Source organism: Lycium ferocissimum, chromosome 5 (genome assembly GCF_029784015.1).
Source record: "Lycium ferocissimum isolate CSIRO_LF1 chromosome 5, AGI_CSIRO_Lferr_CH_V1, whole genome shotgun sequence".
Taxonomy (NCBI): Eukaryota; Viridiplantae; Streptophyta; class Magnoliopsida; order Solanales; family Solanaceae; genus Lycium; species Lycium ferocissimum.
Window position 1 is genome coordinate 4547806 of NC_081346.1, and position 20068 is coordinate 4567873.

Consider the following 20068-nt stretch of genomic DNA (forward strand, 5'->3'; position numbering starts at 1 on the left):
TTCGTTATTAGCATAGTAACTAAACTAAGGTGTCGCTTGATACACGGAATAAGTTATTCCGGTATTATAGTTTTGGAGTTATAATCTCAGGACTAATTTATTCCACCTGAGAGGTGGGATAAAAGAATACCAAGCTTGGTGCGATAAGATGAGTAATTCAAGATTAAGTTTGGGATAAAATTTATACCTTATTTGATTATTGGTATAAATTTATCTCTAGATAAATTTATACCTTCGACCAACAAGGTATAAAATTTATCCTGAAATATCCACCTTATCCTGCATACCAAACGCCCCTAAGTACTAAAGAACCAGAAATGAACTCAAATTATAATCTCCGTTAAGTTCAAATTATATTGCTGTAGATTGTAGTTACTTATATCCGTGTAATTTGGACGAATTGAGTGCACAAAAAAAGAGAACCAAGTATCTTTTTTATGTTCACTAGAATAATCCAACTTTATTATTGCTTTAATTTCTTTTCTTGTATTGTTTCTCAGAATCCCTGAACTCCTATAAATACACAAATTTGCAAGGATTCCCTCACTAAAGTGAATGCTAAAGATCCCTATTTTACTCCTTTCCTAGATAGGGATCTTTAACGTTCACTTTAGCGAGGGAATTATTAAAAACTTTGGAGAGTTACTAAATGACCATACCAATTTGACCCAAATTTGGTCATATTTATGTAAAAATCACCATAACCTCTATTGTATAATTTTAAATTAAAATAAACTTTGAGAATAAAAGATAGAAATGACATTAAGTAAGTATAAATTATTAAATTTGACTTAAATAATCATATGAATTTATCTCATTTGGATCATTGTGGCCAAAATAGTGTGACGAAAAGACCTTTCCGAAAACTTTGCGTATTCATAGGGGTATGGGGATTCTGGCCAAGAAACAGCACAAGAAAAGAACTTGAAGCAATAATAAAGTTGCATACATGCATGTAAAGCATGTAGGACTCCATTAAATAACGCCTTTAATTGTTTCATCTCCTTGACTTAAGCACAGTAACGCTTACTTTTTAGCTGTTGCATCCATTTCCATACTCCTTTCCTCCCTTTTCTTCTGTAACGGATGGCAGAATTTCCTCCTAGTAACAACGCGTGTCGGCAGTTTATAAGAAATTCTTAGGATTTTAGTTAATCAATCGACACGTGTTGCCTTGTTTCTCTATTGCCCTGTGCATGTTCAGAACGTAGGTGAGCAAAATCATTTACGATTTTCATCTCCGACTGCTATTTAAACCCCATTGCCTTCTAATAACTGTTATCCATATTTAGTTACCTAAAAGAAAAAACTGTTATCAATATTTAATTTTCTCCCAACAAATTAACATATTTCCCTCTAGCTAATGGCTGCAAAAGTTGATCCGTTGGTGGTTGGACGAGTAATTGGTGATGTAGTGGACATGTTCGTGCCTAGTGTCACTATGTCTGTCCACTTTGGTACCAAACATGTTACAAATGGCTGCGATATCAAACCCTCTATTGCCACTGAACCTCCAAAAATCACCTTGGGTGGCCAGGCCACTGACTTTTACACTCTGGTTTGTTCTTTCCTCTTTTTTTTTTTTTTTTCTTCCTCTTCTTTGTTAGACATATTATTGCAGCTTGTTACATATTAACGCGCTGATTAAGCTTTATTCACCGGGGTTAAGTGAGACTAATTACTTCAAAAATAAATTAAATAACTTGCCACAACAAACTATATGCTAAAAGTGTGAAAAAGAATTATTTGTCATGCATGCGTGGTGATTGATGGTGTAGGTCATGACGGACCCAGATGCTCCCAGTCCAAGTGAACCAACTATGAGAGAGTTGGTGCATTGGTCAGTATTTTTTCTTAGCAAAAACATCTGATCGCCCATTTTTTTAAATGTACTTTTGCTGAATATTTTTCTTTGTATTTTTACCTCTCACGTACACGTTTAATTTCTCCTTTGCTTCAGGATTGTGACAGACATACCTGGGTGCGGCAACGTTGCTCGAGGTAAATGTCTTTAATCATGGAATATTTCACAAGCACATCGAAAGTTTCGGGTGGTTTAAATCTCATGCAAACATGAATCATTCAAAGTAACTTAATTTGTAAATTAAAAGCAAAATAATGCAATCCCAGGCAATAAGCTAAGACAAATTTCGGCGCATATGTGTTCTACGTAAATATCTTTTTTTCAGCTTCTAATTTTCCCCTCTCGTTAGTAGTATATCAGTAAGAATAAGGAAGCTATCTAAGTAAAAGATGAAGCTATTGCACTCACAATACGCAGGTGGTGTAAGTGATCACATGGTTGTTTAAGCACAATTTCACCCAATTGATCAGCAGTCTTTCAGGAATCGGTTTTCCCTTTCTGAATTTACGAATAAAATTCTGTTCCTTTACATAAAAGACGAGATCAAGAAGAGAACTCTCCTAAATATGAAAAGAGTAAATATCTAAAGACCAAGTTTCGTCTTGTTCTTTTTGTCTGAATTCTCATATAAGTACGTGCGAGACCAGGAAGTACAGCTAGGTGTAAGCTGGAGTTAGCCTAGTAAGCAGTTTTCCTGCCACTTGTCCACTCCACATCTCACTTCACATTTTACTGCAGGTAATGAAATATATTAGGACCCGAATTACCATGGATGATTTAAAACATTAATGTTACGGAAAAAAGGCCAACTATGGCCATTAACCATGCGAAATTTGACAGACATGTCCATCGTTAATATTTTAGCACAAATATATCTTTACTCTCTGAATTGATCCAAATTTACCCTTATTTTAACAGCACCAATCAATTAACCCAGTGGCGGAAGTAGAATTTTTAACAAGGGAGTTCAAAAGTTAAAAAAAGGATTGTTAGTGAGACTAAAACTTGCGTGCTCTACGTAAATTAGAATGTTTTTACCTGAACTAAGCTCTTGATTGATGTTAAGGGGTTCAACATTCAATATAAACACATAAAATAAGATTTTAACCCTATATATATAAATAGCGTAACTTTTCCGACGAAGGCGGTTGGGATAACCCAGGCTCCATGTGAACTAACCTAATTAGATATGCCTTTGTTGATTAATTGCAGGGAAGGAGGTACTGGGGTATGTTGGGCCACGTCCACCGGTGGGGATCCACAGGTACATACTGGTTCTGTTCCAACAGAAAGCGCCAATGCCAGGAATGTTGCAGCCGCCAGTAGTTCGGTCTCATTTCTGCACTCGCTTGTTCGCACAACAGCTTGATCTCGGCGTTCCCGTCGCTACTGTTTACTTCAATGCCCATAAGGAACCGGCAAATCGTAAGCGCTAAGAAGTAACGACTATGGACAATCTAGGAGGCATATATATCATGTGTGGATATCGTTAATTATTACTATCAGTGGATTTTACCTACTTTGTTGTCCGTGTAATTTGGTGTTTATTTGTATGTTCTGGCACTTATTATTAGCCAACTCTTTGTCTGAAACGTGAAGTATATCTTCCGTATATTAATTTATGTTTGCTAGCTGGTGATCTATGTATTATACTTATTACTACTTATATGGATCTGGCTGGAGAGGAGCCCAATCCTATTTATATATACTTACGTGCTGAAGTTATTTTCGTTCTTTTCTTTTTGAACTTCCCCTGTTGTGAATTGTAGAATATTTACACTATCATTCACTTACTGTCGCATCACTTAAATAATACCAATAACAAGTAACAATTTATAAAAAGTAGAATTAGTAACTTAAAAATGTATACATTACTGTATATAATCCATTTAATTATTTAATTTATCAGTACTGTATAGAAGTTACATCCTACATTTATTTTGGAGTACATAAACCAAACTCCACGGCAAATCCATCGATCTCGTTTTTCCAAAGGAACGTAATCAATATAAACGAAGAAATGTTGTAAACTTGGGTTCTCATAATCTTTGATAAACAAGTAACTACGTCAAATATAGTATTGATGCACATACACTATCTGAAATACTCTATTTTCTTCTAGTAATCGTCACAGAAGTACATATTGGGACCTAGCTCATCGTGCTTTATTTCAAATCTTCAAATAATAAAATCTTTGCAAATAAACGGACTCCCCAAACAAAAAGAAAGGCCAAAAATTGCTCATAGGCCGTTTACATTGCACCCAACGGACTTGCCAATTGCCAAGAAATTCCACATTTTAGACCGCACCAAAATGACCCCATGCATTATGTGGGCTTACTTCTAGTGGGTAGTCGCCCACAAATGTTTCCATGGCATGTGCTAACTGGGCTTTTAAGGCAGTCGTTGGCATACTCCAGTAGTCCAGTTGGGAGGTTAAAAAATGAAGACCACTTCTTTTCAAAATTTCCAGCCAGAGTTCGCATCTAATACTCCTAGTGCAAATATAAAAAACAATGTAGTATAGTTTTACATAGTTCGATGTATATTAATAGTAGTAACCATCTATTTTGCAAATTCAACTTAGACTTTGATATGTAAATTATTTCTAGTTTTTCAATTACAAACTTTAATAGAAGAAAACACTAAAATGATAGCGACACATACAAACTTTAGTCTTTATAAAGTTATCATTTTGTTTAAAATAAATTTTGTAACTTATCTAAAAGCTTATAAACTGAAAGCAAGCGAAAAAATAAGTTAACATTTTTTTATAAATTTGTTTTTTTTAAATAACAGGCTCTTAGTCTTTATAAGCTATCTTCTATAACAGTTCATTCTTTTATAATAACATTTCACTATAACTATAACGGTTAATGTCAATCTCTCTTTGAAGCTTATTTTTATGTTATGTTATATTCAATGCTCTCTATAAAAATAAAAATATATATCCAGACAAACAACAATATTATAAAGAGGCTTAACTCGTATTAGTTCCGTTGCACATTGGTTTTGGCATATTGCGACACTGATCTAGAAATCTTTTTTGAAATAATTACACCATGTTTAATTATAATTTCGTTGAATGTCCTCTCACCTTCTCCCTTTCACTATTTACAGAATCCAAAAAGGGCAGAAAGAGTAAAAAACTGAAGCAAATAATTTTGCCCAAAAAGAAAAGAACGCATCTAATAAAAAGAGAACACGTGTCATTCAGGAAGAACGTGCTGGCACGGTCAGATAATAATCGAAAAAGATGGAGACCAAAAATGAGTTGTACAGTTTCCAAATCAGTTTCACCTCATCTCCCATCATTTTCACCTTTTCCATAAACACAAATCTCCCTTAATGGCTGAGCTCAAAGAAACCTACGCTTGTATCCCTTCAACAGAACGTGGTCGTGGTATTCTCATTTCGGGTGACCCGAAATCCAATTCCATCCTTTACACTAACGGTCGATCCGTTATTATCCGTTATCTGGATCGCCCGCTACAAGTAGCTGTTTACGGTGAACATGCTTATCAAGCTACCGTTGCACGTTACTCTCCTAACGGTGAATGGATCGCTTCTGCTGACGTGTCGGGTACGGTTCGGATCTGGGGGACCCATAATGATTTTGTTCTTAAGAAGGAGTTTCGGGTATTATCGGGTCGGATCGATGATCTTCAATGGTCACCTGATGGAATGCGTATTGTTGCTTCTGGTGATGGAAAAGGCAAATCACTTGTTCGTGCTTTCATGTTAGTTTCCTATTTTGTTTCTTCTTGTTATTTTCTGTGTTGCTTTTTGTTTTAACAATAAATTTGGGTCTGTTTTGCTAAATTTGTGGAAAATCATACTGTTAGGGGTCGTTTGGTAGCTGGTTAGAGTTACGCAGGTATTAGTAATGCATGTATTAGTTATGAGGAAATCTGTGTACTCCATTATTTTATGCAGGAATTAATTATGCACGTTTAGTTATTCCATCTTCTATTCTGCATAAAATAATATAATAGAGTACATAGATTCCGTCATAACTTATACATGCATTATTTATACGGATTTACTTTGTAATGCTTAGGCTGGATTTTCTATTTCAAATTGACTTAACTTTTCTTTTAAACAAGCAAGGTAAATGTCTAACATTGATTTGATGCTAATTGCTATATATTCTAGGTGGATTTGGATCAGAAATGTGATCTCCCCGTACCCATTGGACGTATATGTAGCATGTTCTATGTCTAAACATTTTGCTTCCATCCTTCTAAACCAAGAAATATAAGGTGCTTGAAATTTTTGATCAGTAATGTCATCATGAAGGGGAGCGTTGGAGCAACGTTAAAGTTGTCTTCATTTTGAACTATAGGTCATAGGTTTGAGTTGTGGGATCAATCACTGATGCTTGCGGGTGGGATGCCTACATTACACCCCTTGGGGTGCGGCCCTGCCCTGGGCCCTGCTTGAAAGCTGGGTGCTTCGTGCACTGGTTGCCCTTTTAATGGCCTCAAGGATAAATATGTGGTTCGAAGAAATCACCTTCTTCCTAATTGATGGAATTTAGTTAGCATCTTTAGATGGACGGAAATTTCTATCAATTTGACTTCAGATCTCTGGAGAACAGTTGACATACTTCCAGATTCTCTTTTTTATTTTAGATAAGTTAAGTTCATTTCCATTCTTAACCTAATGCTTTCTCAAAACTTGTTGAACTTCCTCATGGGAAAGCTGAACTAGGAACACTAAATAATAAACAGAAGCCTTACCTTTCCAGACTGTTAAATAATAGGAAGCCATCAGGACTCATTTGTTCAATCTGAGTAATTTATTTTACTGAAAGCACTGCTCCAAAAGAAAATTACTTTACTGATAGCTGTCTATAATATTACCATTGGCCTGACTTTCGACCCTGAAGCTCTTATATGTAATTTTATTAAAGCAACCTTAAGTTTGTGAAAAGCTGTCTCCTTACCGTAGCATTAGATGCTGTTGACTAGCATGGAGAACTAAGAGAAGAAAGTTTGAAAGGGCTACTATATTGAGCTTCCTTATCCTAACGAGGGCTTTCGTATTTGTGATTATCCGATATACTTGAAAATAATAGCTGGAAGATGTGGAAAATCACAAAGATTTCACACCAAGCTCGTATATTTTTAATTTAACTGTTTCATGGATTAAAATTTTGCCATTTGATTGAGAAGGTCAAACACCATGACACAGATTAAATGAGAATCTCATGTCATTGTGTTTGCTAATATCTTTCTCTGCAGCATTTATGACCACGTCGGAAGTTTGAGGCAGGTAGATAGGGCATGATGTGAAGTTGAAAATGAAGAAATAACCATATGGAAAACTAATAATGTTTAGCTAACTTCGCGGATAAGGAATTTCTACATGTGCTTCTTCTTTTCATTCTAGTCTAGAACACATTTGAGCCATTTTCTAAGTGCCCCTATTTGTATTTCATGTCCTAAGATTGCTATCTGTGTATATCCAATATCCTTGTCTGATGAACTATCTTGGGCAGGTGGGACTCGGGAACGAATGTGGGTGAATTTGATGGCCATTCAAGGAGAGTTTTGAGTTGTGCATTTAAGCCCACAAGACCATTTCGCATAGCCACGTGCGGAGAAGACTTTTTGGTGAACTTTTATGAAGGACCCCCATTTAAATTCAAGCTGTCTCACAGGTTCCTTATCCTTTCTGTTATGTCGAATCAGAACAAGTGTCTCCTATTTTCATTTTAGTATCAATATCAATACATGGTTTTTTTTATCTCCAAATTGTTTATCCAAAGCGAGCTGAGAGAAAAAAATTGTTGATGAATGAAGAGTAGTCAGTAAAAACAGTTACCTGGAGAGAGAAGATTGACAACGTTTTTCTCCAAATTGTTTGTCCAAAGCGAGCAGAGAGAAAAAAAAATGTTGATGAATGAAGAGTAGTCAGTAAAAACAGTAACCTGGAGAGAAGATTGACAATGTCGAGAACATTAGGACCTGTCTTTCTCTGAAAGTAAAGCACTTTTCAATGCTATGATGAGGACCTCTGAGGGTTCATTTTGGTATGCATGAGAAAACCATTCTTGTAGTTGAGATTATTAGAGCTTGCATCATGCATGTACCATATACACCCTTTTTTATCCACCTTTTACAGTACCTGTTGCAATGTGGGTTTCGTCCCTTCTGGGATTAAGGCCGATGCTTAGCATTTCTAAAGGAAAACAATAGTTACAGTTGCAGTCCGAGTTCAGCGACTTTTGAATGTTCTTAGAACAACCCATCTGGCCATTTAATATAACATGAGTATGATTGCATCATAGATAGCACGTTCGGAATGGTTGTGATTGAAGTGTCATTTTCCCGTGGACCTGCAGGGAGCATTCAAATTTTGTTAATTGTTTGAGGTTCTCTCCAGACGGAAGCAAACTTATCAGTGTAAGCTCTGACAAGAAGGGCATTATCTATGATGCCAAAACTGGAGATATAATTGGAGAGCTGTCATCTGAGGATGGTCATCAAGGAAGTATATATGCCGTTAGTTGGAGTCCTGATAGTAAACAGGTGATTTTGGATCTCCATGCTAGTTCATTTTTATTTATTTTCCCTGTTAATCTGGCTTTCAGTGTTTAGTAACTTAGTCTCTTGAGAGTGCGAAAGCCACTTGAATATGCCAATAGCTGGCTTTCTCAGGTCGAAAATTCATTATACTGTTCTCATAAAACCAGGAATATTTTTCATCAAAATTGCTAAAATTGGATGAACATTAAAAACTGTAGCTTGTTAGTCTACTACCATTATGCACTGTCAATCTTTCCTGTTCCGAGTACACCTACATTGTCTGAATGATTTATTAATTTCAGGTGCTCACAGTCTCTGCTGACAAGTCAGCAAAAGTATGGGACATATCTGATGATGGAAAAGGGAAAGTGAAGAAAACACTGGCTTCTCCTGGTTCAGGTGGAGTTGAGGACATGCTAGTTGGCTGTCTCTGGCAAAATGACCATCTTGTTACTGTTTCTCTTGGGGGAACTATTTCCATATTCTCAGCTAGTGATCTGGAAAAATCTCCCGTGTCATTTTCTGGACACATGAAAAATGTTAATTCCTTAGCTGTCCTCAGACGTGACCCGAAAATCATACTGTCTAGCAGTTATGATGGTTTGATTGTTAAATGGATTCAAGGCATTGGGTATAGCGGAAAATTAGAGAGAAAGGTGAATTCTCAAATCAAATGCTTTGCAGTTGTGGACGAAGAAATTGTGTCATGTGCATTTGACAATAAGGTGAGTTGTGAGAACTCCTTTTTCATTTCTCACATAATGAGTTGTGAAATTTACCTTTTTGTGAATAGAAAAAGGCTTCTCGCAGATCTGGCTAGTGTCTATGGTTCCATCTTATACTGTTTGAACTTATTTTTAACAGGAAGTACTTGGTCAAGCCTTTATTATTTTAAGCCAGCTTTAAAATTTAAACCGAGGAGTTCCCCTTGATATTTCTGAGAATAAAGAAAGTATCTTCTAAGATCAGCTATTATCAATTTACAAGCATGGGAGTTATTTCTCCATGCCTGTCTAACATAGTGATGTGTTTACACTTAATTTTTGAAAGATCTAACAGAAGAACTATTTCACCATTTATTGCACCAATTTTACCAGTAATATGATTAGTTGATAATCTCATTTATAGTTATTCTCTAGTAGATACCAATAATGTGACATTTCTAAGAACTTCACCTGTTTTATGTGTGATACTTTGGGTTTCTAAGTCTTCCTGCTTCTCTATGTTCCTTCTCGTTCCTTTGGCTAAAAGGATGATGCTCAGACAATTTTGTCTAATCATACAAAAGTGGAGCCTTATAACTGTTGGCTATAATGCATTTTTTTGCTTCTTGATCGGACTTAGATCTGGAGAGTATCTCTGCTTGGAGATCAATGCGGGGATGCAAATTCTATAGATGTCGGCAACCAACCTAAGGACTTAAGCCTTGCCCTTAATTCTCCTGAAGTGACTTTAGTTTCTTTTGAAACTGGAATCATTCTTCTCCGTGGTACAAAAGTGCTGTCAACCATAAACCTCGGATTTACTGTGACAGCATCTGCTATTTCACCTGATGGAACTGAAGCTATAGTGGGTGGTCAGGATGGTAAACTGCATTTGTATTCGATCACGGGTGATACTCTCAGTGAAGAGGTTGTCCTTGAAAAACACAGGGGAGCTATTACTGTCATTCAGTACTCTCCAGATGTTTCCATGATTGCATCAGCAGATGCGAATCGAGAAGCTGTCGTCTGGGATCGTGCATCTCGCGAGGTAATAATCATCATTTTTACTTGTGTAGTCAACTTATTTGATATATCATACATTCTGTAACTAATAAAAAAAATTATGTTTTAAAGGTGAAGCTTAAGAATATGTTATACCATACTGCCCGAATAAATTGCTTGGCTTGGTCACCTGATAACACCATGGTAGCTACTGGATCCCTAGACACGTGTGTTATCATATATGACATCAGCAAGCCAGCGTCGAACCGAATCACGATTAAGGGAGCTCATTTGGGTGGAGTATATGGAATAGCTTTTACTGATGAACACAGTATAGTGAGTTCTGGCGAGGATGCTTGTGTTCGTGTATGGGGAATCACTCCACAGTAATTGAGATGTCGTGAGTAGACAGGTGTTGATTTTAAGCAATTGAGTTGTTCATATTTGCACATTAGGTTATTGTGAGTCGACTGGAAATGCAGTTTGAGCATTGAAATGTTGGTTGCCCTCAACTGCGGACAGCTCTATGAATGGTGCCACTAGTTGTAATCATGGAAATAAGGAGCCACCAAGTTAAGAGTTTTTCCGACGGAATCATCATATATCCAAAAAGGTACTCTTATTTTCTCAAGATGAAAAAAAAGTCAAATAGTTCAAGTTGGATTGATGTCGACCGTGGAAAGCATCACATTATGTGGAGTTGTGATTCTAGTTTTGTCCTGGTGCATCACAAGACCCTTGGCAGCAATTATGATTAAATTATTTTGTTTCTGATTTTGCTTCTTACATTTGTATGTATGCATTGATTTTATATAATTTGTCATTCCAATTATAGGTTTTCGGTTAAAGTTCCAAGCTTCAGTGTTACGATGATGCAAGTGTGATCCTTATTGCTCAGGATTTTCGGTAGGGATTTGCAGTTTTTTGGTCTTATTTGTAAGTTGTGACGTCTTTTCGGTTGTGTTGCCCTTTGATTATGCTACTTTTTTCACGAGAAGCGACCATCTTTACCTCTGCCACCGCTCTATTTTTTGAAGGGATTATGAGTTGCATCCCAAGTCATTATTTAGCTCCTGTTTTTCCTTGCATATGCTCTCCCAAAATCTTAATTATTATGTTGCCTCTATTTGCTGCTTTAACTCTTCATTCTGATCTTATTAAAGCAGGAAGTAAGTTTTTTTCTTTAACAAACTGTTCAAATATTATTATCTTAAAGACTGGTTTTCCCAATCTATACAACAATTTCTGAATATAAAAAATTGGCCAAAAATTTATAAGTTCAGAAGGTGTCAGAAATCAAATTTAGTAGCCCAAGATGGTGAGGTCAAGTGTTTTGACGACATTAGGCTAAATATGTCGGCATGCACCCTTCACAAATTGCACGCTGGGGTGCAGAAGATAGACCAGAGTAATGAAAGGCCTGTTTTTCAGCAGGCGTGCGTAGAAATGGGTCCAAGCAGACTCCTTTCTGTTATTTAATGGACCTAATGGAAATCTAGGGCCATCCTCGGTAAAAAAAACATGTCAATTTGCTTCTATTTTTGCCAATGGACTGACTAGTGAATTAATCTCTCGTACATTACTGTAAATTGGATATTCAAAACTATCCCACCACATTCTATGTGAGATATATAGTCATCACTTACATCACACCTCCTTGGAGTACGATCCTTCCATAAACTCTACGTAAACGCGAAATGTTTTGTGCACCGGGCTGTCTTTTTTCACTTATATCGCTCCCAAACATTTAACAGGGGCTTGCGTCTCCATGTTACATATGCTGCATGATCAGCAGAATGTGAAGTGCAACTCTTAATGGCATCTGCTTGCAGCATAATCTTAAATTTGCATCAATTAATTGATTTATTTTTTCTGAAGTTTCTAGTAATTGAAATTTAAGCACCAGATAATACAGGCAAATGAAAGATGAGCAAGAAAAGGAAATGCTGCATATATGTCTGCAATCCACCATAGAGCTGATTAAAAAGAACTACACCCCTAATGGCCTTATATTTTTTGCTTTCCCATTTTAGTGATTGTGAAAGCATATAAAGAAGAAATAAATAAACAGCCAGAAAATCTAGACCTCTATCCAGAAATTCCAAGAGAAAATATCTAAAGGATCTGAGGTACAAGATAATTATGTACTGGACCAATAAAAACCATGGACCAAGGACTGATGCAGCTTCTTTTATCCCTACTTATCAACACAACTTTCTCTCCCTTGTTTGTTACCAATCATTGTGGCCATTTGTTTCATATTTGGTCAAAAATGGAGTAGTTGTTGCTGACTTTCTTTATTATTTATCACCTTGTTTTTTTCTTCTCAACTTGATACGTTCGTACGACGAACTGAAAAAAAAGGGTTTAAGTCACCGACATAAGCGGATTTAATAATTGAAATTTGTAGGTTCCTATAATAGCCTCAGGTAAATGCTATAATTACTACTTGAATTCTCAATTAAATATTTAATAGATTATTCAATATTTATATAAGGTTAAAAATTATTGAATTCACGTGAACCTGAACCTGCAATGATCCTCTACATTCACCCTTGGTCACCGACCCACTGATGGAATTTACATGTTCGTTGTTTAATGAAGCTATTTGCCCTTGGAACAGATTGAATACTGGCTGTAGAGATTAAATTAAAAAAGACCGGGGAGAATAAATCTATATATAACATAAATCTATATATAACCATTGGAACTTTGATAAATTTCTCAAGTAATAATTTGTGAACCACAAACGCGTTTATCAGATGGAGATTTTATCGTACTTTTCCAATTGTGAGTAGTGTTGAACTTCAAACATAGACGAATATGCACAAATTATATTTGATGGAGTCGTTGATTTCCAGGGCTGTTGAAATTAATCGAGTAATATGAACTGTTTAGTATTTGTAGAAAGAAATATGCATGCAGTGTTAATACTTATTTTCTGTAATTGAAAATTTGAATAAAGAATTTTTTTTGTTAAAAATATACAAGTGTCTTGGAAAACTTCTTGTGTTATACAAAGCTTCTTGAAAGTTTTTGTATTATAAAAAATGCTGAACATATTCAGATTTATTACAGAGTGAAGTAACAAGCATTCTAATTATTATCTGTGACATCTTCCCTAAATCACGGTAGCCTTTTACGTATTCATGCTATATGAGCTTTGGATACATTTGGTCATCACCGAATGAAGGGATTGAAATTGTCTAAACTCAAAATTGTTTGAAGTTGTCCGTTTTCAAATCCCATTAAAATACAAAAATAGTACTTAGGAATTTGTCTCTAATTAGTACACGAACCTTAAATTTTCCTAAAGAACTACATAAATTTTTGTCTTTCTTTGACTAGATAATATTAAGGCTTGTCAAAGGACAAAGTTAGAAATATTTCTCTAAAATTTTTAAAAAATGAATTTTGTAACTTGTAGGGTACTAATGTATTCTGCTCAATTATATTGTCATTGTTCTGTACAAAAGCACACCAACCTTTGGCTAATCTAACTCTCAAGATTAATCTATTTAATTATCAAAAAGTAAAATAAGATTTATCAACTTGATAAAGCTGATTGAGTATTTTAAGTTTTTTAAGTTGGCCGGATGCATGACAACTTTCGGCTTAACACTCAAGATATCAAGGGCTTGAGCCGATTGTAGTTTTTGTAGAATTTTTCATTTTTGCCCTAATTATCTTTTAAGGGCTTTGTTAGAGGTATATTTTAGGTATTGTTAGCTATCATTTAATCCTAGTCAAATGTTCCTCTTTCCTCCATTTGATAGGATAGCTTGTTTTGATGATTGTGTTGAAGAAACTCTTGAGATTATATGGTAAGGATGTTATTTGTTGATATACTTATTAAGAAGGGAAAATCCTTCCATTTGAGGGTTAATACTATAGATTAGGTTCATTGAAATTTTAATTGAGCGGGTATCTTTATTCTCTCAAATGTTCATTCAATTTTTTAATTGTGTCTTCCCTAAAACTCTATCTCTATCTTGTTTATTTTCAAGCAATCCTATTAAATATCAGGTGTGAAACACGAAATAATTTGTTAAACTTATAACCCAAAAGAGGGAGGGAGGAGTGGGGGTGGGGGGTGGGATTCTATGGTTAGGAAATCCCGAAATTGGAAATCTTAACCAAAATTTCATAATCTGGGTTTAATACTTAATTAGCGTACTTAGGCACATTTCTAACAGGGGAAGATATATGGACAGGAAATCCAGAAATTGAAAAGTCTTAGGAGCCGTTTGGACATGTTTTCAAACCGTGATTTGAAATCATGTTTGGACATGTAATTTGGATATCTTAAGATGTATTTTCTCTAATAGACATAAAAACTCCACAAGTTGTGAAACTCTATCAAAACATTCTCAATTCTTATACAATCTTACTAAATGAGCAAGTTATAGTTCATAACAAAATTAAGACGCTACTAGAAGGCCTTTCTAAAATATACAACATCAATTGATCAAACTTTCGTTCAATAAAAATGAAAATTTAACATGAATAGTAACGTAACTACTCTTTAATATAATCCTCCCACATGGTAGACATAAATAAAAGTTGGTGGAAGGTAATGAGGTTGATAAATGATTGGTGGGAGTAATTGTTAAAAATATTTACCAACTTATGGATCTTTTTTTTATAAAATATAAACTTATGTATCAAGTTTTATATTTAAAATTTTTGAAACCCCCAATCATGCCTTTTTGGATGATCTGGTTTGAACCCATGAGATGAAATGCATATTCAAACGCTGGTTTCATCTCATGATTTGAAATCATGGTTTCAAATCGCATGTCCAAACGCCTACTAAACCAAAATCTCATACTTTGTAAGAGGATAAAAAGATAGGCATGGGACTCAACTCTATTACTCATTCGGTCCATTTTGCTTCTTTTGTTAAATTATTTTTATTTATTCTTTATCTCAGTACTATTCTTTTTTACTACATTAATCTCTCTTCGTATTTATTGAACGGAAAAGGACCTAAAATACCCTCGAACTATTAGAATTGATACAAAAATACCCTCCATCCACCTTTGAGCCCCCAAATACCCCTGGCGTCCACCTATGGGGTCTAATATACCCTTATTTCTAACAGCCCCATCTCATTTATGACATATCAGCATTTAATCGGTTACCCCATATAATTAACTAATGTAATTAATTTTAAACTATCTTGACCCGATCCCAACCCAACTACCCAACAAACCCGACCCGCCCCAAGTATACCATAAGTATTTCCTGGTAAGTGCGAAAGGAAATGGTTACCCATCACTTATTGCATACTGGTTTTATTTTGTTGCTAATTTTAACTATCTTTTCCTTTTCTTTTGGTTTTTGTTAAATTACTCTTCCTTTTAGAAGGTTATATGAGGGTTATTAGCTGGATGAGAATAAGAGAGCGAACAGTGGATAAACTATTATGCAGTCTGGTATTAGTGCGTGAATTAAGAATTAGAATAAATACCCTTTACAAAATAAATGCTGACATGTCATAAATGAGATGGGGCTATTAGAAATAAGGATATATTAATTTACAGTAGGTAGACGGCAGAGGTATATTAGACCCCATAGGTGGATGTCAGGGGTATTTGGGGCTCAAAAGTAGATGGAGGATATTTTTGTATCAATTCTAATAGTTCGAGGGTATTTTAGACCCTTTTCCGTTTATTGAATTGTAAAGGTGAAAACTAATAGTAGTAGTAGTTATAACTATACTATTTTGAACCATCTATTTTTAGCAACAACCGACAGAGGGAGTATATTTTTCTTCTATAAATAGATTTGCATTTGCCATTATTCTTTCACACTCTACTCAACCTCTCTACTCGGTTCATAAAAAAAAATGAAAGCAAGTCCTCCATGGCTAATTTTGCTTCTACTAATTGCATGTACTGTACTTACAGTACACTGTACTGATGACGTGTCACCGGAAAAGGTGCTTTTTGACACCGCAGGTTTGAGCAGAGAAAGTTTTCCAAAGGGATTTATATTTGGAACAGCAACTTCAGCATACCAAGTAGAAGGTGCTGCTAGCACTGAAGGCCGTGGACCTAGTATTTGGGACACTTTCATTAAACGACCTGGTATAATTAACTAACTAATTAATCTTAGATTATAGTACAAACTTTATGATTTTTATTTTGTTTGACAATTTTCATGATGCATGAAAACAGGAGTTGAACCAAACAATGCCAATGGAGAAGTCTCTGTTGACCAATACCATCGTTACAAGGTCAGTACTAACTTCATATATGGCCAGAGTCGGATCCAGAATTTTGAGTTTATGAGTTCTGGATTCTAGAAAAAGTAGCTTAGTAGGTTCTGAAAATGCATTTCTTAACACAAATTACATGATTTTGGCCAAAGTTATTGGGTTGGGCAAGAACTCTAGCTCTTTATGCTGCATAGTATTTTCTGATTATTTTCTTTCTGAATTTGTGTTTACAGACAGTAAATGTTGTTATTCGTTTTTCGTTTTAGTGTTGTTGACAATAAGATTTGTTGGTCGTTTCTTTTTCTTTATAGTTTGAGGGAATTAGTCTCTTTTAAATACAGTTGATTATGAGTGACAATTTGCTTTCCGTTGTAACTAAACGTGTCTAAGCTCTAAAGTCTTTTTCTCATGAAACAGAGGACTGGTTGCGTGAATATTCTTTTACCAATAAACAAATGTTTGCTGTTTAAGGAATACTAGTTTTCAAGAATTGTTGTCATTTTCAATCACGGTTTCTCAGGCAAAAGGTGAAAAACTTGTCTGTCCTATGGTGTGGGGTTTTCATTTTCTAAGGAATTTGATGGGTCATACGTCACGGGTCTAGTTGGTGTGTGGCCCTTTCGAAGATTTTTTCCTAGGGACTCTGTTTCATAAAAGAGTTTAATTTATGTACACCGACGATGTGAACAAACTTTACACTATCAACTACTTTGGATGATCTATAGTACATTGAATTTTATATTACTGAATATAGTACTTATACATTAAGAATGAAGTTCAAGTATAGACCATTAAACTATGCTGTTTGAATTTTCCCAGTAACGTGCAAAAGTCATGTTAGTATTTAGTACAACATGTAATTGTAAGTTCACCCATATAACTCTTCTAAATTGTTATCCACTGAATATCTCAACATAGATTTTAGGGGTCGTTTGGTACGTGGATTAAGTTATCCCGGTATTATAGTCCTAGGATTATAATCTCAGGAGTAATTTATCCCACCTGGGAGCAGGGGCGGAGCTAGTATAGTAATCGGGGGTTCGGTCGAACCCAGTAACTTTGGTCTAAACTCTGTATTCAGTGGCGGAACCAGGATTTTCACTAAGGGGGTTCAAAAATATAAAAGAAAAAGAAATGAGGAAGCCAAGGGGGTTCAATTTATACATAAAAAATAATTTTAACATTGTGTATGCATGGTAATTTTTCACCGAAGGGGGTTCGGGTGAACACCCTGGCCACCACTTGGCTCTGCCCTGCCTGTATTTGTCTTTCAAAAATACATTGAATATGTATAAATTGGTAATCTAGAATCTAGTAACTTAAACGAATTAAAATCTTGAACCCACAAACTTCGAATCCTGGCTCCGCCTCTACCTGAGAGGTGGGACAAAATAATACCAACATTGTAGACTAACTTTGGGATAAAGTTTATACCTTGGGACAAAATATACCTTCAACCAAACAAGGTATAAAATTTATCCCAAAGTTAATCCTGGAATATCCCACCTTATCTCGCGCATAAAGGTGATCCTTTGATTCTTCTATCCAAATTAATCACTCATGTAACATCATATGCACCGTTTAATGGATTACAGGAAGATATTGATCTCATGGCGAAGCTCAACTTTGAGGCTTATCGCTTCTCAATTTCGTGGTCCAGGATCTTCCCAAGTAATTTTACTACTTTATTGTCTACTGACAAGTGACAAGTGTAATCTTAGCCATTTGCAAGAATGAATGATAGCTTAAACGCGTGTCTTAAATTTTTAATGTAGATGGAACTGGTAAAGTGAACTCGAAAGGAGTTGCTTATTATAACAGGTTGATCGATTACATGCTCAAAAGAGGTAACTTTTTTTTTTTTTTGGCTCCATTTTAATGCATAAATGTTTGTTGTTGCGGATATGTAAAGTTAAGTACTATACTGAACTCTAAACAAATTTTTTACAGGTATTACCCCATATGCTAATCTTAATCACTATGATTTACCACAAGCACTTCAAGATAGGTACAACGGATGGTTGGGCCGTGAAGTCGTGTAAGTATATCATCACTTCATGACCTTCTGTTGAATAATTTTGATCACTTTTGTTAATGGTTTTATTGTTGGACTTTGCAGGAAAGATTTTGCTGATTATGCTGAGTTTTGTTTTAAGACATTCGGAGACAGAGTAAAGAACTGGTTCTCATTTAATGAGCCAAGAGTTGTTGCTGCTTTAGGTTATGATAATGGATTCTTTGCACCTGGAAGATGTTCAAAGCCATTCGGCAACTGCACAGAAGGGAATTCTGCCACTGAACCTTATATTGTTGCCCATAATCTCATCTTATGCCATGCTTCTGCAGCACAGAGATACCATGAAAAGTATCGGGTAAGATTTTAACCCTTTTTTCCTTCCTTGCTTTGATATCGTGGATCACTTTTTGACTTCATTTTCTAAATGCAATAACAGGCGAAACAGAAGGGAAAATTTGGCATTCTCTTGGATTTTGTGTGGTATGAACCTCTGACTAGTGGAAAAGCCGACAACTATGCTGCCCAAAGAGCAAGAGACTTTCATTTGGGATGGTAAGATTAAAAATTTAGACATTGTGGTTTTTGAGTTGAGAGGTTTCTGTCTATACTTGTATTTCATACATATATACTGGTTGACATTGAGCTTGTTGTACAGGTTCTTGCATCCTCTTGTATATGGTGAGTACCCAAAAACCATGCAAAATATTGTGGGAAATCGATTACCTAAGTTCACGAAAGAAGAGGTTAAGATGGTCAAGGGATCCGTCGATTTATTGGGCATAAACCAGTACACAACCTATTACATGTATGATCCTCATTATAACGCACCACAGCCCTTGGGTTACCAACAGGATTGGAATGTTGGATTTGCTTGTAAGATACTACTACCTATTTCACATCTTTAATTAGGCTTAGTAAAATGAAATTTCTACTGACACTAATTCTTTTCATTGCCCTGATATAGATGCTCGCAAAGGAGTACCAATTGGTCCTAGGGTGAGTAAACATGAAGTTTTACATTGTTTCTCTCCTAAGACATACTACCCGAATTTTTGAGGTAACATTATCGTTGTTGAAAATACCTGCAGGCACACTCATATTGGCTCTACATCGTGCCATGGGGTCTACGTAAAGCTATCAACTATGTTAAAGAACAATATGGAAATCCTACCATGATTCTTGCAGAAAATGGTATGGTTCTTATTGTACTAGTGAAACGTTTATTGTTCAGAATCTCACAGACGAACTTATAGAAAAGTCTCATGATTTTCAGGTATGGATTACGCTGGCAACATTACCCTTCCAAAAGCTTTACATGACACCAAAAGGATAGATTACTATAGGAGCTATTTGCAAGAACTAAAGAAGACTGTGGATGAAGGAGCTAATGTTATAGGCTATTTCGCATGGTCATTGCTCGACAACTTTGAATGGAGATTGGGTTATACATCCAGATTCGGCATTGTCTATGTTGATTTCAATACCCTCAAACGATACCCGAAGATGTCAGCACATTGGTTCAAGAAAATGCTTAGGCGCCACAGGCATTAACGCGGCTCTGCCCTTGTCTGTATTTCTATGTTTATGTATGTCTATTTAGGTTTTAGAGCTTGAGTTGAGTGGTTCAATATGTTTATGTATGTCTAAGTGTTCGATAGATACTAGTTCGAGTTCAAGTATCAAAATGAAAGTATCAAATAAGTTTAGGGGGCCACTTATGATTTA

General features: G+C 35.6%; 3 protein-coding genes across 4 annotated transcripts; all 3 read left to right on the forward strand.

The window, feature by feature from the left end:
• Positions 1-1196: 1196 nt before the first annotated feature.
• LOC132058113 (protein MOTHER of FT and TFL1) lies at positions 1197-3537 on the forward strand. The gene is made up of 4 exons (XM_059450675.1): positions 1197-1558; positions 1779-1840; positions 1961-2001; positions 3077-3537. The coding sequence occupies exons 1-4, from the start codon at positions 1364-1366 to the stop codon at positions 3298-3300; spliced, it is 522 nt and encodes a 173-aa protein (XP_059306658.1). The 5' UTR covers positions 1197-1363; the 3' UTR covers positions 3301-3537.
• A 1542-nt stretch (positions 3538-5079) lies between these two features.
• On the forward strand, positions 5080-11100 carry LOC132055543 (actin-interacting protein 1-2). 2 transcript variants are annotated; one of them, XR_009414600.1, is made up of 7 exons: positions 5080-5604; positions 7368-7529; positions 8214-8400; positions 8700-9122; positions 9742-10149; positions 10236-10716; positions 10939-11100. XR_009414600.1 is itself a non-coding variant. In XM_059447422.1 (6 exons), the coding sequence occupies exons 1-6, from the start codon at positions 5213-5215 to the stop codon at positions 10491-10493; spliced, it is 1830 nt and encodes a 609-aa protein (XP_059303405.1). In that variant the 5' UTR covers positions 5080-5212; the 3' UTR covers positions 10494-11100. The 2 variants fall into 2 exon arrangements, 1 of the variants encoding a protein (XP_059303405.1); XM_059447422.1 differs by having other exon boundaries at positions 10236-11100.
• A 4795-nt stretch (positions 11101-15895) lies between these two features.
• LOC132055544 (beta-glucosidase 44-like) lies at positions 15896-20068 on the forward strand. The gene is made up of 11 exons (XM_059447423.1): positions 15896-16195; positions 16286-16344; positions 17922-17997; positions 18102-18173; positions 18277-18364; positions 18446-18698; positions 18780-18895; positions 18999-19216; positions 19308-19339; positions 19432-19534; positions 19617-20068. The coding sequence occupies exons 1-11, from the start codon at positions 15955-15957 to the stop codon at positions 19892-19894; spliced, it is 1536 nt and encodes a 511-aa protein (XP_059303406.1). The 5' UTR covers positions 15896-15954; the 3' UTR covers positions 19895-20068.

Bases quoted from the DNA above. Each gene is read 5' to 3' on its own strand.
- LOC132058113 (XM_059450675.1), top strand. From the start codon at position 1,364: ATGGCTGCAAAAGTTGATCCGTTGGTGGTTGGACGAGTAATTGGTGAT. The intron at 1,559-1,778 runs GTTTGTTCTTTC...TTGATGGTGTAG, and splicing joins CCACTGACTTTTACACTCTG to GTCATGACGGACCCAGATGC. The intron at 2,002-3,076 runs GTAAATGTCTTT...GATTAATTGCAG, and splicing joins GTGCGGCAACGTTGCTCGAG to GGAAGGAGGTACTGGGGTAT.
- LOC132055543 (XM_059447422.1), top strand. From the start codon at position 5,213: ATGGCTGAGCTCAAAGAAACCTACGCTTGTATCCCTTCAACAGAACGT. The intron at 5,605-7,367 runs GTTAGTTTCCTA...TATCTTGGGCAG, and splicing joins TCACTTGTTCGTGCTTTCAT to GTGGGACTCGGGAACGAATG. The intron at 9,123-9,741 runs GTGAGTTGTGAG...GATCGGACTTAG, and splicing joins CATGTGCATTTGACAATAAG to ATCTGGAGAGTATCTCTGCT.
- LOC132055544 (XM_059447423.1), top strand. From the start codon at position 15,955: ATGAAAGCAAGTCCTCCATGGCTAATTTTGCTTCTACTAATTGCATGT. The intron at 18,699-18,779 runs GTAAGATTTTAA...ATGCAATAACAG, and splicing joins GATACCATGAAAAGTATCGG to GCGAAACAGAAGGGAAAATT. The intron at 19,217-19,307 runs GTAAGATACTAC...GCCCTGATATAG, and splicing joins TTGGAATGTTGGATTTGCTT to ATGCTCGCAAAGGAGTACCA.